Source organism: Triturus cristatus, chromosome 5_2 (assembly GCF_964204655.1).
Source record: "Triturus cristatus chromosome 5_2, aTriCri1.1, whole genome shotgun sequence".
Taxonomy (NCBI): domain Eukaryota; kingdom Metazoa; phylum Chordata; class Amphibia; order Caudata; family Salamandridae; genus Triturus; species Triturus cristatus.
Window position 1 is genome coordinate 332167190 of NC_140588.1, and position 27888 is coordinate 332195077.

General features: G+C 44.3%; 1 protein-coding gene across 1 annotated transcript in view; it reads right to left on the bottom strand.

Annotated features, from left to right (window-relative positions):
* Positions 1-5062: 5062 nt before the first annotated feature.
* LOC146822940 (putative thiopurine S-methyltransferase) overlaps positions 5063-27888 on the bottom strand; it is a 251273-nt gene continuing 228447 nt past the window's right edge. The window contains exon 8 of the mRNA XM_085607092.1: positions 5063-5283. Within this exon, the coding sequence (XP_085463218.1) occupies positions 5159-5283 (125 nt within the window). The 3' untranslated portion in view covers positions 5063-5158. The remainder of the gene's footprint in view (positions 5284-27888) is intronic.

Here is a 27888-nt window from a genome sequence, read left to right on the forward strand (position 1 = left end):
TTACATCTAAGTAAACATTCGAATCGGTCGAAACCAGGAAGCGGCGGCCGCCATTTTCTCTCTCGCACTCTGAGGGGGGGCTGTAAACAAAGGCAAAAAACATATAAAGGGGCTGTTTAGACAGCGCCCATGCACATAGCCATGTTAGTTGAGTCCTCAAAGATCCCCTAAGGCCAAAAACGGTAAATTTTTATTTTTTGAAAATTTCGCCGATTACGCTTACCGTACGCGTACGGTGCGCTTACGCTAAAAATTTTAATAAAAAAAAAAAACACTCTCTGTGCATGGCGTATTATTGTCATCACTTACAAATTAAATTTAACAGATTACCTATCACAAGGAAGCGCATAATATGTCCTCCATGTGCGCACGGTGCGCTATGCGCACCGCGTGCCTACCTTGCGTGTACGGCACTAACTGCGTAAAGTGGGCGCGCGGTGCGCGAAGCGCACCGCGTGCTCACTGTGCGCGCACGGTGCGCGAAGCACGCACGGTGCGCGAAGCGCACCGTGCGCGCACGGAACGAACTGCGTTAAGTGGGCGTGCACGCCACGAATGGCGTAAAGTAACTTAGCATTTAAAAAACCGTACAAATTCACTGAAAAAACCATAGGTTTCACACACGTTATAGTTAGGAATTAGCATTTAAAAAACCTTGCAAATTCACTGAAAAAACCATAGGTTTCACACATGTTATAGTTAGCGGAAATTTTACTGATAAAAAACCAATGAAATTCCCCCGTTATAGTTAGTGCAGGCAACTATAACTCACGCGACCGCAATCTTCTGCTGATGACATATGTGTCTTTATGAAAAAAAAATATTTGTAATATATGTATAGCTAAAAATGTATGGAAGAAGACATGGGCAAATAAGTGTCTAAATACAGTATTAGCATCAGCAGAAGATTGCGGTCGCGTGAGTTATAGTTGCCTGCACTAACTATAACGGGGGAATTTCATTGGTTTTTTATCAGTAAAATTTCCGCTAACTATAACATGTGTGAAACCTATGGTTTTTTCAGTGAATATATATATATATATATATATATATATATATATATATATATATATATATATCTCCACAGTTCAACTGGCTTTACCCAAGCCACTTAATGCAGCGGGCACACGGCAGGGGTAGCCATCCCCAAATATCTACATTGCAATCCAATGCGTAGCAAAATCTTATTAACAGAGAAACACTGGAGCCGCGGCTATATATATATATATGATATTTGTGTTCTTGGCGAAAGGTTTTTATCTTTACCCTATTGTTTAAAGAATTCTTTGTTCTTCCTCTCATGTGCAATTTAGTCTCTTATACTCAAAGTTTATGACTCAGATTTATTTCTGAATAAGTTCATCAGAAAAATGTTCTTTTAAGTCAGCGGGGCTCAGCCAATGTGTTCAGAGAAACACTAATCACTCAGAAACCTTCTTTAAACTAGAATACTCAACTCTTACCAAGATAGAAATGGTTTCCGACACACTGGTCTCCATCGAGAATTCTTACTTGGATTCCGGAACACTTCTCCATACACAAAGTGACCTTCGAGAGTAACCGCACAAACTCCTGGCTACAACGCTGCTCACAATTCACTTTTATTTTCCTGAAGAACCTTTCTGAGGAGGCGCGGAAAAGACACGCTTCATTTTCAAGACAGATATCAGTTGAAGTGTGCAGCGCGGACCTCGCACATGCGCATTAACAAGAGGCATCGATCTCACAGCCGCAACTACTAGACCTCGCTCCCTGGTGCAGAACGGTGACAGCCATATTAGAAAGATCGCAAAACACCGGGTTCAGATTTTGCAATATTAACCTTAAGGCTCGTTTCCACAGCGGGCTCACATTACGCCAAAATGGGAGTTTCCTGAATTGGGTAAGATTTTGACTCCAACAAGTCTTCTTGAAAAAGACCCATTTGCACACTGAAGCGTTCCTGACACATTGTGACGAACGCAGCTTGTTGTTACATCTTGGAGCCCTGCTGAATTTTTCCAAGCAACAAGACCACTTTATCTTCAGTATTCACTACTGGTGATAGTAGAATTGGCACAGGCATTTATCACAATTGCACTGTTGTGTGATACATTATATATTGTAACGAGTCTGTGGGTGTACCATATTTACCTTTTCACGGAGGCTGCAGGTTGCTAGGCTACCTTAATCTTGATACTGGATTAGCAGCATTGCGATAACTAATGCTCAATAATTAGGGGATTAGTTAGGATATAATTTTCTATGTATTGTTGGTATTTATGCAGAAGTATTTATGGCATAGGTTTGATTTGGTCATAGGACATTCGGAACGTGTGGATTGTGCAATTAATTTACCAGACACACCTTGTTTCTCCAGCATCTAGTGGGTAACTGGCCAGTGCAGATTGCTTTCCTTGTGATTGCATGTGGTCTGTTAGTTTGACTCAAGTTGTTTCTGCTTTTTGTTTCAACATGTGCAGGTGTATCAGTAGGATGACTACGTCCTGATGTGACCCTATGAATGGCTCGGGGTCGAAACGTCAACAATCCCCCCCAATCGGATTAATGAGTTAAGGGACTGTTCCTTCATTTGGACTCCCTACCTCCTCTGACTGTGCTCTGACAATTTTACAACCATTGGGCTTTGTACAGTGTCTTGTGTATTATAAGTTGTAAATATCATTACCGTATGAGCACTGCGAAGTCTGCACTTTATTCACTTTCTTCTCTGTATATTATATTGTACTGCACATGGATTGTTTTAATACAATTGTGAAAGAAATCCAGATTTCTTTTCTTTTCTACAATTCAGTTGGAATAGAACTGCATTTTTCATTTGTTTTTGGATTCCTCTTAAGTTCAGGTGAGGTCTTCTTATGCGAATGAGTCCCACGTGACTATTTGTTAGTCATATATACGAGGACAGACATCTTCATCTATGTGTGAAAAGTTACTAGTGGTAACTTTACACTCGAAAATTCAGTCTTTGATTTCTCCAGCCACTAAACTGACAGGGTGGAGATATGCAGGTCTACACTTGGGTATAAATCTACAGTCGCAAATGGTGAATGGCGAAAAAGTGTATATTTACACGCGAGTAAAACTACATGTGTAAACTTACCTTTGTGAATAGAGCCGTTATAGTCCAATTACTTGGCATCTTAGCTGCATCATCTCTTGGAGCAGCAGACATATATACCAAGAAGAAAATATACCTTGTGAGTGGCTGCCATAGGAATATAGAACTGAGATATCAGTTTCTAACATCACCAAAGGTGGAGACGTGGGTCTGGAATTTGGTGTCCCCCAAGGCTCTAGATCTGGGAATGGGCAAAGATGATACTCATTGTGTATAGATGCCACTGTGTGGACTGAGGGAAGCTCCACAAACTATACCACATATATATAAGACAAATGTCACAAGCTGAGAGACATGTACAGTGGGGAGTCACTCTGCACTCTTGAAGAAACTAGAGCATAGATGGGTATGAAGGCATGTAATTTTCTGAAATTCGCTAGACTAACCAGGGTGACACATATTGCATTGGAAATGTTCTCTGGTAGACCATCTGAACCAGCAGCGCTGCTACAATTGATATCACTGACATAGGTAGGGTGTCCATTATCCTCTCTATATACAGAGCGCTCCTCAAGGAGAGGCCAGGTCAAGACCTACCAATGAAAATAAAATGGGAAAGGGCTTGCAGTGTGCAGCTTTTAGATGCAAGCTGAGATACAACCCTGGCATATGTAAAAGAAGGTGGTAAGTAACACTAGACTATGCACACTCAATTCAAATTCTTCCATAGTACGTATCTTACTCCTGGTATTCTACTAGGATGCACATTCGCAAAAATGCACATTCAGTGAATTCAATGAAGTTGATGTGTTGCACGTGGTCCAATGCTGAGGTTGGAGCATACTGGTGGTGCCCCATCAGGAATGCAGTGAATCGGCTGCTTTATCATCTTCCTAAGCATTCTTTAGTTTCTCATTTTCTTCGGTACTTATACTGGCTCCCACTTGGCAAGCGAGTCCAATTTAAGGCATTGTGCTATATGTTCAAAGCCCTGTCTAATTCTGGACCGTTCTACCTTAGGTCACTGGTGTCACCCTATCGCTGCAATCAGTCACTTTGTTCTTGCTATCTTAATTATGCAGTTGTCCCTAGGACTCCCAAGGCGAGGCAAGTTGGTCGCTCTTTTCCTTACTTGGGCCCCCCACTTTAGAATTCTCTACCTGCCTTGTTTAGGTCCTTTAAGTCTTTGGATAAGTTTAAAACACTCCTGAAGATGTGGCTTTTCTAATCTTTCTTACATAGTCCCTCCTGTTGCACCAGCACATGGAAACCCTTCTAGGTTACCATGTGCGTTACAAATCCACATTATACTAATAATCTGAAGAGAGTGTTGGAGGTATGTTAGAAATAGATATCCTACATTGTATATTTGGGGCCTTCCCAAACTCTAAGAAAAAAATGCATGCAATATCGTAATGGCGTTTTGGACCTCCTAATAGTGAAAATAGCAATATTTTAAACAGCATGCAGGACAGAAGCCCTAGGTTTGATGTAAGGAGTAAGGGCCATGGGGAAAAGGTGGGTGCAGATCATCTATGTATGGTTACAGTGCAAACTGATCATAAACTGGTTGAATAATTGTAAGAGAGGAGTAAACTGCCCATTACTTTACAAGTTCCAAATGCAGAGGAATACTGTAATTGAAAGCTTGTGTTTCCTTTATTGAATATTTTCTGTTGGAGATGGTTGCCTTTTTAAGTTGCACCCTGCTTGGTGTGAAGAACTTCACAGCTTGATAATCTCAATTGTGATTTTACACGGCTTCTATGTTCTTTTTTTTTAAACTGTGCTATTCCACAATTTTTATAGAATCCATTTTAAATCTATACATACACTCAAATATACTTAAAGGCCAAGAGCTCAACAGTATCTCAGTCTCCAGAAAGCACCATTTGCATTTTGTGAGTAACAATATTCATACACAGATGCACACAGCATTTACCCTTAAAATAAACACTTGAGTAGATGAGATTTAGCAACATTATATTTCATACAAAAGTATAATTTTTAAAATATGTTTTAATACACAGTGTTCTCAAAAATAAAACCAGGATGTTGAACTGCATAGGAGTGCCTTGTTGTTTAGCGATCTCATTATCATGGAGTATTAGCCTTTAGTGTGAGCAAGTGTATTGTCTCCCAGAAATAATCCAGGCCCCACCCTCTAACTTGGTCATCGAGTGCATCGACTGTCTCTAGTAACTTGATGTTACAGGATTCACCTAAAAAGCAACAGAGAACAAGTGAAAGTTTGGAAACAAATCATCAGAATCATAAATACTGAATACAAACCTCAAAATGTTTGACTCAACACCAATGCTAAACGATTGGTACACCAGCATTTAAGTTAGGTAGTTTATGAGGTTTGTTGGCTGGGGGTGTAGACGCTACTGACAATACACAGTCTTCCCAGTTACCTTCAACATTTAGGGAGACCCGATAGACCTCAATCTTGATGACAAGCTCACAAGATCACCTCTCTTCAGAAGACTGAAGATCCTTGCTAGCTACGGCCACAGATTCTATGTTCCTTTACAGTAGCTATTGACTACATTGAATTGTTGTGAAACTTTTCATAAATGAAAACCTTTCTATAGTATATTCAGGCCACCATTTCAGGTTGGTGGCCTGAGAGAGCAACAGGCCTGTTTGCCCACTTCCTCGGCATGGCTTCCACTGGTTTCCTTTTTTTTTTTAATTAAAATTGTACATGTTCTGCTTTTACATACCATGAACCATTCCTTTTTTAAATATTTTTATTGAATACCCATTTGAGAAAAAAGATTACATTGTTATTAATTTAGACAAGGAGAGAAATAAAAGAAAAAGAGACATAGGATACATATAAATGTAACAATATAGTAATATGGAAAAAAGTAGACGGCTAACAGCTATAGTTGGGGGAAGAAACAAACTCAACTTTTAAGACAATTCAGAAACTACCAGAAATATTCCTGTTGCCGACCGAACTGTACTAGATTGTACTAATATATAGCACAGGTAAGCATGATTTAACGTTAACTTTTTTCCCCTTCTTTCCCCCTCCCTTCCCTTCTTTCCCTTAATTTCCCCTTAAAAAAAAAAAAAAAAAAGGGAGGGGTGAGAAGGAAATTCGCAGGGGTCTAATGAACAATGGATGCCTTATGGAAGGAATAACTTGGTGGATCCCCGAGCGCCACTCTTTGCAGATTGAGTAATATCTTTTAGAGCACCTCATCTAATGGAGATCTAGATTTAACCTTTCATTCCCATACCAGTCTGAGATGTAAGCCCAGATTGCCTGACCGCTCTGCTTAGCTTGCAGGCCTCTACATCTATACAGTGCATGTTCTTGTTTGTATAGTCCGAGCAGTCTGGCTAACCACATCGAGAAGGTAGGGGTATCAGCATCCTTCCATCGTTTTGTTGGCATTATCCTGTAGATGGCCGTACCCATAAATATACAATATTCTTGTTTCTTACTTAATCCTGACGCACTATCAGGGCCCAGCAGGAATAAAGAAGGGGTTAGCTCTAATCTTATAGAAAATATATTTTGCCAAAAGTTTTGTAGATCCAATTTAAGATATGCGAGTTTTGTACAATCATAAAACATATGTTTCAGGTCAGCGGGACCTAGACCACGTCTGGGACAGTTGTGGTCCTTACGCTTCCCCCAAGAGTAAAGCTTGGAGGGCGTATAGTACAGATTGAATACTGTTTTATACAATTGGGCTTTAAGGTTTGTACTAAGCAAAACTTGTTGAGACATCATTAAGCTCTTATAGATGTCAATATCACCATTAGCTAATTTCGTTGACCAATCTAATTCGGTTTTTTCCAGGTCGTCTGGAATTTTTCCCAATAAGAGGCCATAGATATTTCTTGTTCTATTCACTCGGATTCTCAGAGTCTTTAGAATAGGGATCATACTCCATTTATTGCCTGGGTTGAGAGCGGCGAGGTAACTTTTAATTTGAAGATATTTAAAATAATAGCTGTTCGGGATGAAATGTGTTTGCTGCAAAACCTTAAATGCCAAGACATTGCTGTCCGGGCCCCCATCGGGGATACAGAGATCTCCTATTGTGTACAGACCAAATTCCTCCCATCGATTTCCAGTTATCCTGTGAAAGGACTGGAAGCTTTTCTGTATGCCATAGTGGGGTATACCAATTAACTGCGGGAACATCCATCATTTTTGAGATTTTCTTCCAAATCTTCCAGGCATCTGTAATTATCTTAAAGCAAATTTTATTGTAATATTTTTGCTCTGTATGTCGCAAAAATAAGCAGGATACTGCAGTGCCCGCTGCGAGTTCATAGCATGTTGGGATTATATCTATATCAGAGTGTCTAATTGCCCTACTAATAAAAATTAATGACGTCATCTGCTGAAGAAATGCGGTGTAATGATATAGTCTTATATTGGGAATTTTAAAACCTCCCCTTTCGTAGGGCAAAGATAAGAATTTTAGGGAGCGCCTTACCTTACCTTATTGCCAGATGAAATTAGACATCATGGATTCAATACGCCCCAAGAGTTTAATTTCAACAGCAAAAGGGATAGATCTAAATAGATACTGAAGCTTCGGCAAAGTATTCATTTTGAGGTAATTGCCTCTTCCGATGATTGTGAGGTGGAGATTGTTAACTCTCTTTAAATCGGCTGCTATTTGGCTAATTAAGGGGTTGTAGTTTAGTCCAATTAGTTCTTTGACATTAGCACTGATATAAACCCCAAGGTATAATGCGGAGGTAACCCGTCTGGGATCGTTACAGATTACATTATCTGTACAGACCAAAACTGTTTTAGCCGAATTCAGTGTGTAGCCAGAGATCAGCCCATACTCTCCTGTTAGGTGGCTAATCTCGGCCAAAGATTTGGCTGGTCTAGTTGTTAAAATTGCCACATCATCTGCATAGGCCAAGACTTTCGTTTCCCACCCTCCTACCACCACTGGGCTAATTTCTCTAATCTGTAGTAGTTTGGTAAGGAGGGGGTCGATATACAAAGCAAACAGAATAGGAGAGCATGGGCAGCCTTGTCTAGTTCCTCTTGAAATTGAGATTCTCCCTGATTGTATTCGGGATGTTGGGGTCCTATACATTGCTTTAATAGCTTTGATTATACCAGGACCAAACCCCTTATGTTGGAGAATCTCCCACAAGAAGAGCCATAACACCTTGTCAAAAGCTTTCTCTGCGTCGAGCAGGATCATTGCCATCTGCCCCCCTGTAGCTGCCATAATATCAAAGAGAGATATTACCTTTCTAATATGGTCAGTTGTGTCCTTTCTGGGTATGAAACCGTGCTGCCAGGGGCAGACCAGATGTGCTATGACCCTGCCCAACCAATTAGCTATGATTTTCGAGTAGATTTTACTATCAGAATTGATCAGGGTTATGGGTCTATATGAAGACAAGACATCATTAGGTTTCCCCTTCTTGGGGAAGACTACTATGTCAGTTTCTTTCCAGGACTCTGGAGGGGTTCCCTGATACTGGATTCCCAAAAAGAGATCCAGTAACAGTGGGTTGATAACCTGACTGAGTAATTTATAAAGCTCTAACGGGAGCCGATAGGGTCCTGTTGCTTTACCGGGGGGCAGGTCAAAGAGTGCCTACTCCATTTCTTCTAACGTGATCTCTTCTTCAAGCAGAATTCTACTCTCCGGATCCAACTTGCGAACGGGGTTTATGTTTGTGAGATAATGCCTGATTTCCTGGGTTTTCTCTTTTTCGCTAAGATCGCTCGGACCCTGATCATATAGATTTTGATAACATTTCTGAAATTCACTTACTATACTGGTAGTATCGGTATGTATCTGCCCACTTGATATAATCTCCTAAATAGAACTTAGTGAGGCTTTCTGACAAGTTAGTAGGGCCAGTTTCTTTCCCACTGCTTCACCATTCTCATATAGACTGTGACCCTGGGTATGATACAATTCGGCAGTGTACTGAGCAAACCAGCAATTGATTTCGGTTTTGAGAATAAGGATTTGCTGTTGAATCTCGGCTACCCCAAGTCCAAGCTTTATTAACCGAATAAATTCACGTTCAGCTTCAACAAGTTTACCTAGCAATTCATCATGCTTAATTTGCTGGATCTTCCTGGCTCCGGCTACAAAGCTAATTGTTTCACCCCTCAAGGCGGCCTTGAAAGTGTCCCAGACTATGTTTCTATTAGGACTGTATCGGTTTATCTTGAAGAAAACACCTGTCCAGCCTTTTATATGGTCTATATATTCTTGATTTGCCAGAAGCTTCTTATCGAATGACCATCTACTTTTTTTTTTATAAAAGCCATCAAGTTCAATTGCTACTACAAGAGGATTATGGTCCGATAGTAACTTGGGAAGCTTTGTTATTTTAGATCTTGAGCTTAACTCGTTAGAGCAAAGAAAATAATCAAGCCGAATGAGCTTTTGATGGGGGCATGAAAAATAGGTGTAACCAGGATCTAACGGGAACTTAGTTCTCCATAGATCAGTCAGAGCATGAGTATTTATCAAAGAGGACAGAGCCCTGTACACTTTGGGTTTCCTACCCGGATAGCCTGTCGGTTTATTGGGATCGACCCTAAAATCGAGCGAGATGTTTAAATCCCCGCATAGAAGTATAGGGGTAGGCCAGGATGAAAGTTCCATCTCAATTTCGTCAAAAATGTAAGGGTCGTCCAAATTGGGACCGTAAATCGAGCAGATAGTTAGCCCTATGCTTAGCTCCAAAATAACCCATCTTCCCTTAGGGTCGGATAATTTCCTTTGAACTTGGTCTATAATATTTTTTTTGATTAAGATGGCAACCCCCCTAATGGTTGAGGTCTGTGAAGAACATACCATTGTTTGGTACCCTATAATATCAAGGAGTGATCTATTTGCCCACGGTATATGCGTTTCTTGCATACAGACCAAATCATATGAGTTTTATCTAACAAAATTAGCTACTCTGACCCTTTTCCCTTTGTCGTTCAAGCCCGCCACATTCAGTGAACAGATTTTTAACTTCCCCATCTTATAACAGTTCTATGCCATTTTTCCATGTCCTTGTTAGTTCGCTTAATCTCTATTTTTTTTCTTTTTAAACTTATTTCCTCCTTGTTTTTAACTCTGGGTATGATTTTTTCCACCCTTTCACACCCCCCACCCCCCCAAAACCCTCCACCCAGAACACCCCTACGCCCACCCACCCTCCACCCGACCCCCCCGCCCTTCTCGAGAGGGACTCAGACTGAGTCTGTGTTAGATGGTTGGAGCGCGCAGTTGAAGAGCTCCTTGCTTTCCATATATACTATTATATATTTTTTTTAAACCCCCCACACGGTGTGTATATTTTCTTTATTTTTTTTTAAGCCCAGAGGGCGCTTATTACCATATTACTGCTCCCAATATCCATATACCATATTTTCCCCCTTTTTCCCTCATTCCCCTCATCCCCCCCTCCTTTATCTTTCTGCCTATCCACTTATCCACTTATCGACTTATCATCCACTTTCCCCTCATCAAAAAAAAAAGGGTTATATTCTATGGTTGACCAATCGAATACTGGGATCAACCCAGACTGTCCAAGTATTCCTGAGCCTTGATCTCGGAGGTGAAAATGCGTGTTTGGCTCCCCAGAATCACTTTGAGATGGGCAGGATTATTTAGGTACGCTTGAGCATCCTTAGCCTGAAAAGGTGTAATTAATTGGCGTAGACGCCAGCGCCTTTCCACAGTGGTGTGGCAGAAGTCTGGCTGAACAAAGTATGTGATTCCTGCACGTGATCTTTTAGACTCTGGTCGAGCTTTCTCAAAGACGGCCTGGCGGAGCAGAAAGTTGCCAAAAAATACCAAAATAGCTCTTGGGAGAGAGCCTGCCTGGGTAGACTTCTTCGGAACAAAAGGGAAGCGATGGGCACGCTGTATTTCTGTAGCCCAGTTCCAGTCCCTTAGCTCCGGGAGTGAGTCCTTAAACAGGTCTATGATGAATTGACGCACATCGGCCCCTTCTGAACCTTCCGGTATTCCTAGAACGTGGAGATTATTCCTCCGCTGGAAAGTCTCGTGCTCCTCCAATTTCCACTGAATATCCGTCATTCTTGCTTCGTGGGATTCTGCGAAGGCGTGAGTGGTGATTACGTCGGCCTCTACTGTGTTGACTCTTGATTCCAGGTCATTTATACGCGAAACAAATGTGCTGCACGTTTTGGTGAGCTTCCGCACTACACCTTGGACCTTATGTATTGCACTTTGCATCTTGCGCCCATCTTGACGGGTCTCATCTCGATGTATGGTGATGGCCTGAAGTATTGTCTCGAGGGTGGGTGATGTTTTGGCGATTGAATCGTGGCTGCTATCTTCGTCTGGGTTATGACCGATGAACTGGTTGGATGAGCTGTAGTCCCAGGCAAGATCTCTTTCCCGGTTCCTGCTGCTTATTCTTTTAACTGTGGACTCGGCCCTAGCACGTGATTCGTCGTTAAGCTCATCGTCATCTCCATCACTTGGGGTAGAAGCTAAGGAGAGGTCGGAATCAAGTTCAGTACCATACTCGGACCCTTCCCGACCATCTGACAGCGAAAAGAACTCACTAGGGGCTTTCTCTAGCTCATTTTCGATTTCCATGCCCTCAATACGATGTTCTACTCCCTTGCGAGTAATTGTAAGCAGAGAGGGTATGCCCAGTGGTATACTACCATTCGCCCTTTGGTCGTTGGGGTTTCCTAGACTACCCGACCCTGCACCCGGGGTAGGACCCCCGTGACAAGTGTTAGTGTTCTTTTTACCTCGCGGTGTCAACAAAGCTGGGAGCGGGGCCGTCTTCGGAAAGTCCCGGTGGCCCGCAGGAGCTGAATCGGACTCGGGAGGGGGGCTAGTAGAATGAACAGCGCGCCCCACCTCTGTGTCTTCAATCTCGTCAATTCCACAGGCCTTTGGGGGCCCCCCGGACTTGATCTGAGAGGTGGCTGAGGGTGCAGATAGCCCGACTGCTTGCTCACCTGCAGAGACTGCTGTTTTGTCTATTTTGTCCAAGCGGCGCTGTTTACGGACGATCCCATTCATCAGGTCGACAACAGAGACGTCTGCTTGCCGGGTCTTAGCGGCTGCCCCGCCTTTCGTCTTCTTCTCTGGTGGATCGGGCGGCGCTATGGAAAAAGAAGGCATCTTATCTCGGCGTATCGGGTCTTTGCTGACACCATCAGCCGAAGCCTTTGCACCCGTACGATTCGTCTTCAGTTTCGGAGCAGTCTTGGGAGCCATGAGTGCTTCCGCCCGGACAGGAGCAGGCTCCAGGTGAGTCTGTGTGGACTGCGAGGTTTGCGCCACGGGGTCCGCCTGCTGAGTATACCCAATTGGAGATGGGCGACGTACTGCGGGATCGCCATGAGTCTTGCCCGAACAGTGGGGCCGACAAGGTTTGAGGCATAAAGCGGGAGGTCATAGCAACTGCACAGCCGGACGATTCTTAGAGGAGGGGAGAGAGAATTTTCGCCTATCCCAGGAGCTCTTCCTCTAGCTGGGACTCCTACGGTCAGCCGACCGCCATCTTGATTCTCATCGTCCCTGCGATTCCACTGGTTTCCAGTGAAACTTTACTGGCAGTGTGTACCTGCTATACTATTGCCCTTCAGCCATTTATCACTATGGGTTAGCGCTTCTCCACTGCAAGTTCTCCAACTTCTTCTGAGGAACTATTACCTCTGGAGCCTTCCAGCAGAACAGTGAAGGTTTCTCTAAATTATGAATACATTTATGTAGGCCGAAAAATATATAATGTATAGATCATGAGGTAGAAGGCAGTGCAGATGCTTCTTACACCATCACACTACCCGGGTAATAATGCTTCCACTAAAACAGAGCCCTCTTGACCAGGAGAGGACAACATGCTATATTCCTCTGTAATAATGAATGCCAACTGAGCGGATTCTGCTATATGGAGAAGATAAATCATACTAAAGGTAGACCCAAAGTTCTGAGAGCTGGCTAATAACACTACTGGGTCAGTGACCTTGGCAATATTGTCTGATGAACACTTTGAGGGCGAGGTGGACAAGTATGTTCATACTATCACTGTGCTGGAGGCATAACCATCTATCCAGACAAGTGTTTTCTAATGGGGATTTTGAAAAGACCAAAGCAAAACCAAAGGAAATGATGGACGGAGTGTTGAACATTGCAAGCACTCACCCCCAGTCAACTGATCTGGGTTTAATCCATCACCGTTCTTTAGCCCACTCTGCCACCCCAGTTCAGACATGGCCATATGCAAATCAATCTGACCCTGTGCCTCATGGGAACAGTCCAGCCCGAACTGCCAAGCAATGTCTTCCCTGGACCGGAAACAGGCTTCCTAGGACCGGTTTCTGGCATTTCAGCCGTCTTCAGCCAGGCTTGCTTGAATCCAGTGGCAAAGTGAGCAAGGGACTCACGTCTGAGCATACCCTGCCAACGTATAGCGAACAAAGCAAAACCAAAGGAAATGATGGACGGAGTGTTGACCATTGCAAGCACTCACCCCCAATCAACTGATCTGGGTTTAATCCTCCATCCATCATTTCCTTTGGTTTTTGCTTTGCCACTGGATTCAAGCAAGCCTGGCTGAAGACGGCTGAAATGCCAGAAACCGGTCCTAGGAAGCTTGTTTCCGGTCCAGGGAAGACATGGCTTGGCAGTTTGGGCTGGACTGTTCCCATGAGGCACAGGGTCAGACTGATTTGCATATGGCCATGTCTGAACTGGGGTGGCAGAGTGGGCTAAAGAACGGTGATGGATTAAACCCAGATCAGTTGACTGGGGGTGAGTGCTTGCAATGTTCAACACTCCGTCCATCATTTCCTTTGGTTTTTGCTTTGTTCGCCATAAGTTGGCAGGGTATGCTCAGACGTGAGTCCCTTGCTCACTTTGCCACTGGATTTAAGCAAGCCTGGCTGAAGACGGCTGAAATGCCAGAAACCGGTCCTAGGAAGCTTGTTTCCGGTCCAGGGAAGACATGGCTTGGCAGTTCGGGCTGGACTGTTCCCATGAGGCACGGGGTCAGACTGATTTGCATATGGCCATGTCTGAACTGGGGTGGCAGAGTGGGCTAAAGAACGGTAATGGATTAAACCCAGATCAGTTGACTGGGTGTGATTGCTTGCAATGTTCGACACTCCGTCCATCATTTCCTTTGGTTTTTTATTTTGAAAAGACTCCATCTGTCAAGCCTTCATAGAAGACTCTCATTGTTTTCAACTGAGCCACAGATTCTTCACTAAGAGAAAAGTCCACATATTCAATCAATCAATCAGGGGTTTTAGAGCGCAATACTCACTTGTGAGGGTCTGAAGGCTCTGGGGGGTGCAAGCAGCTCCATTGGTCATTCGCAGAGCTTGGTCTTGAGGTCCTTTCTGAACTGGTGCAGTGTCGGGCTTCATCGGATGCGGGTGGTGGAGTGGTAGTTTGTTCTAGGTTTTGGCTGTGCGGTAGAAGGATCTGCCACCTGCTCGGCCCTGTGGATGCAAGGGACCGTGGCTAGGGTAAGGTCAGCACAGCTGAGGTTTCTCTTGGGGGAGTGGAAGGAGATTCGTTCCTTGAGGTATTAGGGTCCAGTGTTATGGAAGGCTTTGTAGACATGTGTGAGCAGTTTGAAGGTTATTTTCTGTCGACGGGGAACCAGTGGAGGTCAAGGAGGTGTTGGGTGATGTGGTCATGTCGTCAGATGTCGAGGATAAGTCTGGCTGCGGCGTTCTGGACGGTCTGGAGTTTACAGAGGAGTTCTTTGTTGATTCTGGCATAGAAAGCGTTTCCGTAGTCCAGTCTGCTGGTGATGAGTGCATGGGTGACAGTCTTCCTGGAGTCAGGGGGAAACCATTTTGAAGGTCTTGAGAAGTACGTGGAGGGTGTTGAAGCTTGTAGAAGACACAGCGTTGATCTGGCGGTTCATGGTGTGTGAAGAGTCGAGTATGATGCCGAGGATGCGTGCGTGATTTGTTGGGATGGGTGGGCTTCCGATGGAGGGGGCCACTATGTTTTCCCATGTGGAGGGGGTGAAGCAGAGAATGAGGACTTCTGTTTTCTCTGATTTGAGCTTCAGGCAGCTGTTGCTCGATGTCTTTTATCCCTTCTTGGAAATTGCACCTGGTGATGTCGGGTTCCTTGGTGAGGGAGAGGATGAACTAGGTGTTGTTGGCGTATGTGACTATGTTGAGCCCGTGGTTTCTGACGATGGTTGCGAGGGGGGCTATGTCGATGTTGAAGAGTGTGGGGCTGAGGGAGCAGCCTTGGGGTACTCCAAATCTGATCTCTATTGGTTCGTATAGGAAGGGCAGGAGTCTTATTCTTTGTGTTCTGCCTGTGAGGAAAGATCGAATCCAGTCTAAGGCTGTTCCTTGGATGCCGGCGTTGTGGAGCCTAGAGGCTAATGTGCGGTGGGAGACAGTGTCGAAGGCTGCTGAAAGGTCCAGTAGGATGAGGGCTGCTGTGTGGCCTTGGTCGAGGAGGGTGCGGATGTCGTCGGTGGTGACTATAAGGGCGGTCTCAGTGCTGTAGTTGCTGCGGAATCCAGATTGAGAGGTGTCTAGGGATGTGGGAGGGATGGGCAGAAAACAAAACGAGGAGGTCTTACAGGCCGTTGAATGATGGCTTCATTTATTGACACAGATCAAAGCAGAAAAATAAAGTCAAGGGGAAAGAGAATCAGGATGGGAACTTGAGGTCGTCTTCGCCCGGATGACGGTGGTTGTGGCTCTTCTCGTCTTCTTCGCAGGGTGACGGTGGCACAGCCCCGGATAAAACAAAAGGAGAGAAGATGGTCAATGTGGCTGTCCCTTTTAGGAAGGTTTAATAATTAGTGCAGAACATGCCATCACCGTGAACCCTCTACAACTCAGGAAAGAGGGGGGGGGAGGAAAGTTCTGTGAGAAATAAACCGAGATGCAACCCTGGTAGAAAGGAAGAAAGAAAAGTAGTGACCTAGCAGTCTTCTATTCTTGTAATTGTAGCCCCTTTTCCCCGTAGGTTTAAACTGGAGCCAATTTGGTGCAGATGTTCGTGGTTTGTTGCCTTTAGTGCTTTGGTGCAGGAGGTGAGCAGGGAGTGAGGGATTTGTGAACAAAAACACAGGAGATGGGTTGGGCCTTCAGAGACTTAATTTTGATCTTGATCCTATACATTACTGTATATGCATGTGTGCTGTACAGCATTTTTTTATTACAATTATTTATTTGTTTTGAACCACCACACAAGATAAAAGAAAAATTGTATTTCACTGTCATTGCACAACCAGCCACGAACAAGTCACAATTCAAATCCATAGTATGCCCCTCACCTCTTCCATATCTTGTGTTTACGCGGGCAACCACAGGTAAGGTAAACAGGCTTTTCAAGTTGAGCGCACCAGTCTACTCCTGCCCTCCATTCCGCCAGGCTCGGGCGGAAGGAGAATTCCAGCCCAGAGCAATGCCTGTCTTAGCCACCAATGTGGTGACACCCACAAACGTATGTTCTGCCCGAGAGCCCCATCTTCTCAACCAACCCCAGCAGGGTGCCTATAGGGGTCAGATCAAAATGCGCACCAGGACCCCTGTAAGCTCGCCAAGCAGCCGCTGCCAATACACAGAGATGACCGGGCAGGCCCAAACAACATAGTAGAAATCGCCCGGAGCTTTGGAAAACCTATACCAAACCGGATGGGGAATTTTTCCAGGTTTATACAGGCGGATTGGGGTAAGGTAAGTTGTGTGCAAGTAGTTCAATTAAATTAGCCGGAGATGGGTGGAGCTAGCAACATGTGCGGGGCCATCCGGCACTCCCTCCAATCCGCAGTTCTGAAAAGGACAAAATATGTTTCCCTGCCCAAATAGCACCAAGGAAAGAGATGCCAATCATATCCCACTTTTGAAAACCCTAAAAGCCAGCAGAGGGGTGCAGCCAGCGTCCCCTCCACAGGGGAGTTTTTCCTGTCAATGTACCATTCCAGCCTAAAATGCAACACAGAGCGCCAGCAATGAAAAATCAAGCAAGTGATATCGGGTAAGCCGCTGGGTAACAGAGCACCATACAGCATGTCTAGAATGCGTTTCGAAACACAGAATAGGAAGTTCCCCCCGGTATGCTGAGTTGTCCCACCCGCCATTGAGCCAGTCACTGACCACAACCAGCCGGGAAGCCAGGTAATAACAATGAAGGTTCACCATCCCCAGCCCGCCATCATAGGGAGACTGTTGACCAATGGGAAACGCCATGAGGGATCAGCCGCCCGAACAAAGAAAGGAACAGAGAATGGAATTAAGGGCACGAAATTAGCTCAGAGGGATTGGGACCAGGAAGTGTTGAAATATATAAAGGAAGCAGAGGAAGATCATCATTTTGAAAAGGGCAACACAGTCAATCACATGCAGGAGAAGCTGCGACTATTGCTGTATATCAGTTTTTATCTTGGACACCGATGGGCACAAGTTAAGGTGCTTCGTAAGTTCGTGAATCAGGGAAATATGAACTCTCAAGTACTTGAAAGAGAGGCGTTGCAAAGGGATATCAGGGCGCAAGAGATAGGTGCCAGCATCACCTCCAATCGGAACTAATAAGGAATTGGAAGGGTTGACCTGGAGGCCAGAGGCCTCCTCAAACAAGGTTATGAGTTGAAGACAATGGGGCCCGAAGGGGAGGGGTCAGATAAAAGCAGTAGAACATTGTCAGCATACAACAAAATCCTCTCTTCCGGCCCTCCATCCCACGACCACCCCCTGAGCTGGGTGTCACAATGGATGAGCCACACCAGAGCTCAATCTTGAGGGCAAACAATATCGGGGGCAGGGACAACCTTGCCGCATGCCCTGTTGAATAGGAAAAAGATTGGACAGGGAGCCATTGGCCTTAACCTTGGCATGGGTTTGGTAGTATAGAGCCCCAATAAGGCACCCCCAGTGCTTTCCAAAAACGACTCACACAAGGACAGCCTCAAGAAAGGACAAGACCACCCTGTTGAATGCCTTATCAAAGTCTTAAAGATGCAACACCACGGGGATGTGATGCTCCCAGCCTGGAGCGGGCCACTTGGACTCTCCGGATGCAGTGTCTCGGACTGCACTCAAGCATAAAGCCACATTGGTCTCAATGGATCAGGTATGGTTAAGGTGGGTTGTAGCCGATTGGCCAGAATTTTAGAATACAGACATAGGCCGACATTAGGAGCACTTCTCAGGGAGTGTCCTGGCTTGGGGTGAACCACAAAGGAGGTCAAGTCCAATTCAGGGGAAAAGAGACTTTTCCAGCCACTTCAGGATAATGTTTAAGCAGGAAGGGGCTGTAAAGCATGTAACTGGAAAAGGGAAGATTTAAGATTCTTTAATAAGCATCTAGTTGGAGTCCATTTCAGATGCAGCCAGGATGAACATCTTGTTGCCAATCTATGGCAATAAGATGAGCTGCCACATTGGAGGAGTTTTCTGAAGCACTTATAATTTGGTTTGAGACAATCATCCCCTCAGAAATAGTTTTTTTTTAAATGTTCCTTTCTCCCATAAGTTGCTAATTGCGCACTGCTTCAGGCAGGCCCACAGGGATCTGTCCTATCTCCCTAGCAATGCAGTGGCACCGACAGCCTTTGAGGGTGTCACAGAGAAGCTGCAAACCTTTAGGGCAGATGTAACATTTTCTCCCCTTTTCAGGAAGGCACATAGTGTTACTCTTTCTTGCCACTGAAACTTGGGCTGCAGATCTATTCTCAGACAAAGCGGGTGTTGCTCGAGAGGCCTGTTTTTCTCCAGAATATGTCAGACCTTCATTTGCAGTGGCAGGAACCAGGAAGAGCTCTAAGGCTGGTCCATGTCGATCGACTTAACATTCCACAAATACCAATCATTTAACTCACTTCTGTTACATGGATTTAAAGTTGCTGCTACACTTCTGTTGTGCTCCTTACTTCTTATTTAGCAATGAGGAACAATCAAACTAAAGATTCAGTTTTTGTTCGACCTCAATTGAATTATTTTTTATTTCTCTTAAGCATTATTTGTGATCTTTATATATTCCACTCAGATTTGAATGTATCAATCACTCAGCAAGTTTCAGCTGTAACCATCATCTTTCATCAGGAGACTGAGTAAATGTACTTCGTCTCCTAAAATCAAAAATGACATGCTTGTATACAAACATGTAAAACAGTTATTTTCAATAAACTTTCATTTTCTATTACACAAGAATGTTTGGTCAAAGTAATGTTCATCTTACTCGTGGTATCACCTGTTTAAAAACACCATTTGGCATGGTTTGCCTCATGGATGCCTGCCACATATGTCAACTATCAACTAATGATTTAATCTTCTCTTCGTCTATACTACTTCTTCAGAGTCACAACACCTAGGTCTAGACTACATTTTTCCAAATGACAGATCACTAAATTTAGTAGTGGTTGTACCATATTTTAATTCTCACAAAAATAAAACCATATGCTTGGATTCTACTCGTTTGTGCCTTGCCCACTTCTAGCATACCTGATACCAGAGGGAGAACAGGTCTCAAGAAACTACGTTGGCAAAGTCTTGAACATTATTGAATTAGTTGCCAGTTTGCTTGCCATTGGGATAATCAATGTTGCTGCATCTCGCATCAAAACCTTTAGCAAGTTGATAAAGTCATCCATGAGTGAAACGTGTGCAGATGGAGAATCTGAGGGATCTGGAGAATATATTCTGACAGAAGATGATGACAATAAGGAGGAAGCCATTATCCTAGACATGGCAGCTTTTAACGAATGAAAGCTATTTGAGGTGAATAGTCTCAATGAGAAATTTATGGTTTCTAATGTAAATGCTTGACCTGCCACAAGAATGATAACTCTTCAGAGTGTAAGATCTTCTAGGAGGTGAAAATCTCTTCTCAGTGGAGAAAGCCCTGTCAGAGTAGCATGGGATAGTGTAGCTGAGTGTGGAGAGGCACTTGTCACTTTGGTCATTAGAGCTGGAGCAGCTACAGGTACAGGCATATGAGAATTTGTAGTGGTGCAGTTGACGCATACTGTAGAATTTTATATGGCAAAGAAGATGGATATTTTTACCATTATAGCAACTTGCCAAGTCGGTGAGTATGCTCATGAATACTCACACAGCCAGCTTAAGCTTAAGTCCTCACGGAGTAGGAGGTATCTAATCAGCCACTATGAACTCGTAAGCCTTTACATTTTTGTTTTTGATCCAATCAGGTTCAGCTGCATCTTGCTCAAAGTTCAATTTGGTCTCTTGGTAACAAATTTTCCATAATGGTCTCAAGAGTTCTGGAAATGCCTGACAGGCTCCTGGTTTGGACAGTTAAAGGTGAGTTATAAGTCCTATATCCATAACATCGTCACTTTGGATGTAAAATGCAAATACATAGGAGCAGACACATTGGTGGTCTTTAAGTGTTTCCTTCAGGAGCTGTACACCCATGGCAGTGGTGGCAGGCTGAAACTAGAAATATCTGGATAAAATAGTACTGTCCCAGTTACTCATGGGAGTTGACAGTAATTTAGAAGGCATAAGCTGAAACAAAGAAATCCTTATGGCAAATAATGTGAAAACATGCAATAAAGCAGCAGAGCTTAACAGCTTCCGTTCTAACTTTCATACGTTTTCCTCTACTGTGTCTACTACATTAACTAGATAAACAACAAAAGAGCGTAACTAAACTAAAAGGGAGCTAGCAGCAGAAAAATCATACCTAATTGTAAAAAGAACCCTCACTCACCAACCTAGTTGGTGACATGCTTCATTATTGGGTTCCCACCAGAGAGCCCGAGTGCCTCCCTGGTGTGCTACAACGCCTGATTACAGTGGAGCAGGTTGTTTTGTGGTGACAGAGTGCAATAATTGTGAGTGCAACCAAAAAGAAGAATGGCGTGATTTAAAATGTGATTTAAAAATGCCGTAACTTTATCCAAAAATAATTCTTTAATGGTAGAAAATCTGGCAAGAGATAAAAGAGGTATATAACTGAGTAAATTATATCAGTTATATCCTACAATGAAAGTGAAATAGAGGTCAACATGTTTCTGCCTTTCTTGTGTATTCACTAGGCATTTATCAGGACCAAGTCACCCCGTTGGTGTGCACACGCTAAGGCGCACCCTACCGTTGGTGGAGACAGTGAAAGACCGCAATAACTCCGTTTTTTAGAGAGAGTCTTCAGAATTATTGAAAACTGCGTGTTTGTAGAAAAGATAAACAGAAAAACACACATAACAATATCAAACAAAAACATATATAATACATAAACTCTTATTGTGCTATGATATACTCAGATGGTGATTTTCATCATGCTGCTTTCAATCTTGCTCTCTATTAAAAAACTGCGTTTTATTGTAGTCGCCATTTCTCAAGGGGCCCATGCACACTTTGTAACATGCGACCTTTTTGAAAGTGCATATCCATTGTGAAAAAACAGCATTTTTAAAAGCGGTGTTTCTTTTGAGTAAGCCGCTTATCTAGCAGTAAGGTTAAAAATAATGAGAACACTTTGGCCCTGGTTTTGTGAGCTGGGTGAGGTTGCTTTATGAGGGTCCTCTTGCGAGTGTTGTGGTAAATGGGCGAGCGTTGACTCCGTTCCAGCTTGGGAGGGGCACCCGGTAGGGTTGCCCCCTGTCGCCTTTGTTGTTCGCCCTTGCCCTCGAGCCGCTGGCGGCGTGGATATGCTGGCACCCGGATATACGTGGACTTAGATGGTCGCCTGATCACGAGGACCGTATTTCGCTCTATGCCGATGACATCCTGTTATATCTCGTCTCGCCTCGCCCAAGAACTCGCTTATAGTGGTTTGTGACGTTCTGACATCTTTTGGTAAGAACTCTGGTCTCGTCATCAATTGGAGTAAATCATATTTGTATGTTCTGAGCGGCGACGTCCCACCTGTCCCGCGAACTTGTTCGATTCAGATCGCCCAGCAGGGCTTCGTGTACCTGGGGATTTTTATCTCCACTGACTCCACTTTGCGGTATGAGAGGAACCTGCTCCCTCCCCTGGCGCGTTTGCGGCGGGATGTTGCGGCCTGGCGGAGGATGCCGGTCTCCCTCCTCGGACGCGCCGCTTTGTTCAAAATGATGTCTCTTCCTCGGTTCCTCTACGCCTTGCAGAATACTCTTGACTGGGTACCGGCCAGTTACTTTCGGGAGGTTGAGAGCCTCCAACGATCGTTGTTGTGGGATGGGCGGCCGCGCATTGCGATTGCTAAGTTGACGCTTCCGTGGTACGACGGGGGTATTGCGCTTCCGGACATTCGACGCTACTACTGGGCCACCCAGTTGAGCGCGATTAATCATGGTTTCTATGGTCCGGCTCTAAGCCCCGGCTACGCCATGGACCGATGGTTGTTGCGCGGCGGTAATTATCACCGAGCGTTGTACTCGAGATCGCTGGACTCGTCCCTCACAGGGCCCACGGGGGTGGCGGTGCGGGTGTGGAAGTTGGCGACTGACTCGCTGGGCTGGAAGGATAGGCTCACCATTGCTACCCCGTTGTTTGAGTCTGACAAATTAGGGAAGCTTTGGCATACCAAAGGTTTTGAGAAATGGGACTTGATCGGTATCTCCAGGGTTGGAGATTTGCTGATCAAGGGGAGGGTGAAGTCCTTTGAAGAGCTGCAGAAGGAGTATGAGTTGGGGAAATCTGAGTTTTTCCGCTATGTTCAGGTGCGTCATGCCCTGCGGTCAGTTCTCGTAGAAGGTGAGAAGGTGCCTGAATCCTCTCCATTGGAGGACCGGATCCTCGATGGCCATATGCCGGAGAGTACGATCTCTCTTATCTATAAGAAATTGATTAATGTCCGGGCTGACCTGCTATTGGGGCTGCAGGATCAATGGATTAGGGACGGACTTGAGCTGGATGACGAGGACTGGCAGTCTGCGGTTTCCTCTCCTCAGGAGGTTGCGATCCCGTCGCGTCTGCGGCTGGTGCAGCTCAAAATACTCCACAGAGTCTATGTTACGGGGCCAAGGCTGGTTCATATGGGATTTTCTGAGGAGGGCTTATGTAGGAGGGGCTGTGGTATGGTGGGTACCTTCCTGCATATCATTTGGGAATGTGGCGTCATTATGGAATTCTGGAGGAGAGTCCATGCGGTAATGGGGGAGGTGACGGGCATTGTTATGCAGCCGGAGGCGCGGTGTTGTCTCCTGAACGTGTGGGGGCCTGCTGACCACAATGAGGCACAGACCCAGTGGGTGACTCTGGGTAACATGGTGGTTAAGCGAGATATCGCGCGCCTGTGGGGCTCCGCGGGACCCCCCACATTGGCTGCGTGGAAGGAAAACATGGACTGGAATATGTTCAGGGAAAAGACGGTATATTGCGCTAGAGGGCGCCCTCGGAAGTGGCATGCCATTTGGGGGCGGTGGAACCAATATAGGGGGGGCATATGCCTTGCCCCTGATCTGGATCCCCCCGAGGAGCAGCTCTCTCCTTAGCATTCTTTCCAGCTCTGTACATATGTTTTGATTGTTAATTGACTTCTTGGGCCTCTGCTTTTCCCCTTTTTCCTCTTATCACAGCGCTGTGACTGATAGACGAAGGGGGTCAGGTCTCCCCTGAGGGGCAATCACCAGGTGTATTCAGTGTACTTCGCCTTGCTTGGGTTTGGTTTGTGTTTGTGTTTATTTAAAATGGAACCTTTTTGTTTCTCCTTTCTATGCACTGTGGATGCTTCTCTGTATTGCTCTCTTGAAGCTGCCGCACCTCCGGGTTGTCGGCTGAATAGCTGTGTCCTCATTTTTGATGAATAAAGGTTTTAAAAAAAATAAAAAAAAATAAAAAATAATGAGAACATGTGACTTAATATGCGGGGTCTGTAGCCAGATATCAAGAACGTGGCTCCCACATACCCAGTGAAAATTGAGAATAATGTCAACTTACATGAAGCTATATTTGGCCTCACAACATAGGTCCAAGGGGGGACGCTCACTTGTAGTCACACACTATAAGTGAGAGAATAGTTAGTACATCGCTATTATGCACTCGCCTGCTGTCTATTTTCAAAAGGGCATCCAGAAACTTACTTCGTCAAAGTGGCGCATCCGCGGTATTACCTCCTGTTCCCATCTCGAGGACCTCGAAGATTAGTATACCGGCACATCGAGCCATATTTAAAGTAAGTATCCGTACCGGAGAGCGGAAAGCCGGAGGCGTCCCCACTTCCGAGACCACTCCCCTTCCATGTTCGCCTTACGCAGTTGGATTAATGTCAGCAAAATTGAAGTGAAAGACTAGTGCGCTAACCTTGCTATGGTGGCTACTTCCTCAACCAAACTTTATTGAGTCATGATTATTAACACGATTACATTATCGGTTGAGGTCCCAGTGCTTTGCAAGTGATATACATTTAGTAGTCACCTCCAGTTTGGAAAACCAAAAAATCAGTGGTTGACGATGTTATAATTCCACTGTTTGGGCTCCAAAGAGAGCGATCTCAATATTATACTTAGAGTTAAAACTCCATATATTCAGATGTAATTTTATATCGCTCAGTAAATATAGATCTTACTACGTTTTTAGATAGTCAAATAATGTAAGTTCAAAGCACTGGGACCTCAACCGATAATGTAATCGTGTTAATAATCATGAATCAATAAAGTTCGGTTGAGGAAGTAGCCGCCATTGCAAGGTTAGCGCACTAGTCTTTTACTTCAATTTTGCTGACAGTAATCCAACTGCATAAGGCGAACACGGAAGGGGAGTGGTCACGGAAGTGGGGACGCCTCCGGCTTTTCGCTATTCGGCAGGGAGACTTACTTTAAATATGGCTCGATGCGCCGGTATACTCATCTTCGAGGTCCTCGAGATGAGAACAGGAGGTAATACCGCAGGCGCGCCACTTTGACAAAGTAAATTTCTGGATGCCCTTTTGAAAATAGACAGCAGGCGAGTGCTTAATAGCGACGTACTAACCATTCTCTCACTTATAGTGTGTGACTAAAAGTGAGCGTCCCCCCCTTGGACCTATGCTGTGAGGCCAAATATAGCTTCATGTAAGTTGATATTATTGTCCATTTTCACTGGGTATGTGGGAGCAATGTTCTTGATATCTGCCTACAGACCCCGCATATTAAGTCGCATGTTCTCATTGTTTTTAACCTCACTGGTAGATAAGCGGCTTACTCAAAAGAAACACCGCTTTTAAAAAACACAGTTTTTTCACAATGGATATGCACTTCCAAAAAGGCCGAATGTTAAAGTGTGCATGGGCCCCTTGAGAAATGGCGACTACAATAAAAAGCCGTTTTTTAATAGAGAGCAAGATTGAAAGCAGCATGATGAAAATCACCATCTGAGTACATCATAGCACAATAAGAGTTTATGTATTATATATGTTTGTGTTTGATATTGTTATGTGTGTTTTTCTGTTTATGTTTTCTAGAAACACGCAGTTTTCAGAAATCCTGAAGACTCTCTCTAAAAAACCGTGAGTTATTGCGGTCTTTCACTGTCTCCACCCACGGTAGGGTTCGCCTTAGCGTGTGCACACCACCGGGGTGGCTTGGTCCTGATGAATGCATGGTGAATACACAAGAAAGGCAGAAACATGTTGACCTTTATTTCACTTTCATTGTAGGATATAACTGATATAATTTACTCAGAGTTATATACCTCTTTTATCTCTTGCTGGATTTTCCACCATTAAAGAATTCTTTTTGGATAAAGTTATTTTTAAACCACCTTTTAAATCACACCATTCTTCTTTTTGGCTGCACTCACAATTATTGCACTCTTTCACCACAAAACAACCTGCTCCGCTGTAATCAGGCGTTGTAGCACACCAGGGAGGCATTCAACCTCTCTGGTGGTAACCCAATGATGAAGCATGTCACCAACTAGGTTGGTGAGTGAGGCTTCTTTTCACAATTAGGTATGATTTTTCTGCTGCTAGCTCTCTTTTACTTTAGTTACGCTCTTTTGTTGTTTATCTATACAAACCCCAGGGGGATTAGGAGTGTGGGTTTTGCCCTCTCTCTCCTGTTGTTTAAATATATTTAGGCAGCGCACAGCTGCAAGAGTTGTCTTCTCTCATATTTTTGAATCTGTGACTCATTATGGAGAATCTAGGTATTTCGTACTCTAATGAAGAGGTGCATGCCCTTCTGGCAGACACCTCTCTTTTTGCTGACGCCTCAATTGCACAAACCATTTCCCAAACTATGGAATGGGATAAACTATCAGAACAGAAAAGAAATCGAATATGTACGATTTTACATGGCACAATACTTACAGAGTCCCTTCGGAATAATATGGCCCCTAAAGGCCTTTTGGTCACCAATGCTTCACGAATATTTCTGGATGATGCACTGTTTAGAAAAGAATGGGCCCAGATCGGGGGGCACTGTACCCACGACTGGCTGGTCCTGATTATATAAACAGCCCTAAGACTCTCGGAGGCTATAATGGTAGAGATCCAGCTGACCGAGACCCATTTTAAAGCTACGCTGACAGGATACAAAAAGAAATTGGAAGAAGTAAATAAAGAGTTCAACGAATTTAAGGATACTCTGACTCAGTCTAAAGCACAGAAATTTCAAAAAGATTTAAAACGATTTGCTTTTACAAAAGCTTATCCTTATGCTGACCCTGACTATACCCCACCGTCAAGAAATGCGAACAACTCTGATTTCTCAGAGGATGATGCTTCCACCACAAGTGGCTCCAGTGGGGGTAGTTATAGACCCAGGCAACGGGGAAGAGGAAGAGGTTGGAATCTGCAGTATCATCCCCAAGAGACATGGCCACCTTTTCCAACACACAATGTTGCTAATTATCACAACCAGTATCAGCAACCCCAATTCCCAATGATGAGCTGGAACCCAGCTTTTTTACCACAAACGTTTCCTCAGAACTCGTACCGACCACCTTTTTTAGAAAGATTCCGTAGGGGGCGAGGGAAGAGAAGAGGGACAGGCCAAGTTCATTGGGGACCAGAGGAAACAGTAGGGAACAATACCCGCAGCAAGTCACAGAACCAACAAGCGGGACCCAGCAATCAGAGTTAAGTGACCAATCTATCTAGTGTGGTCCTAACTCCAACTGAATTATCAGTCTTGGAAAGAGGGCTAGGGTTTGTACCCACGGCACGCTTAGGCAAATTTCGAGTGCATTGTGAACTAGCTGAGTTTTTTTTAGAAAAGTTAAGCTTAAAGCTTTCTTTGAGAAGGTTGATCCCACTGAGCCAACAGATCCTGTTAGCGATACAGGACTACTTCTTAAATCTACATTCAATCCCCCTCCATACACCGTTCCTGCTGATATAATAGCTTTTGAACAGGCGGTGTTTAATGACATAGAAACTTTCGAAGAGGCAGGAGTCTTTAAGAATATGAGTGCTACAGAGTTCCAAGCCTTACAAACTTTACAGTCTAACTCTTCGGTAGTGATAAAACCAGCTGATAAAGGTGTAGGAATTGTTATTCAAGATACTGTTGATTACGATAAAGAGTGCAGGCGCCTCCTAGAGGATCGTAACAATTATTCCCCCGTGACAAAAGACCCATCTCTTGAACTAAAGACAAAGATTTGCGAACTGGTCATTAATGCTGAGTCTAACAAATATATCACCAAATAAGAGACTAAATTTCTCACAAATAGTGAGGGCATAATTCCTTATTTTTACACCTTGCCAAAACCACACAAAAATAGGACCCCTCCTCCAGAGCGCCCTAAAGTTTCGGTCATTGGCTCACTTTTGGAGCCTTTGTCACATTACTGTGACCAATTTTTAAACCCACTTGTGCAAAACACTACAACTTATCGGAAGGATACTAAGGATCTTCTGGCCCTTATACAAAATATCACAGTGGATGATGACACCACAGTCTTAGTAACACTAGATATCGAGAGTCTATACACAAGTATTCCACAAGATGAGACGATC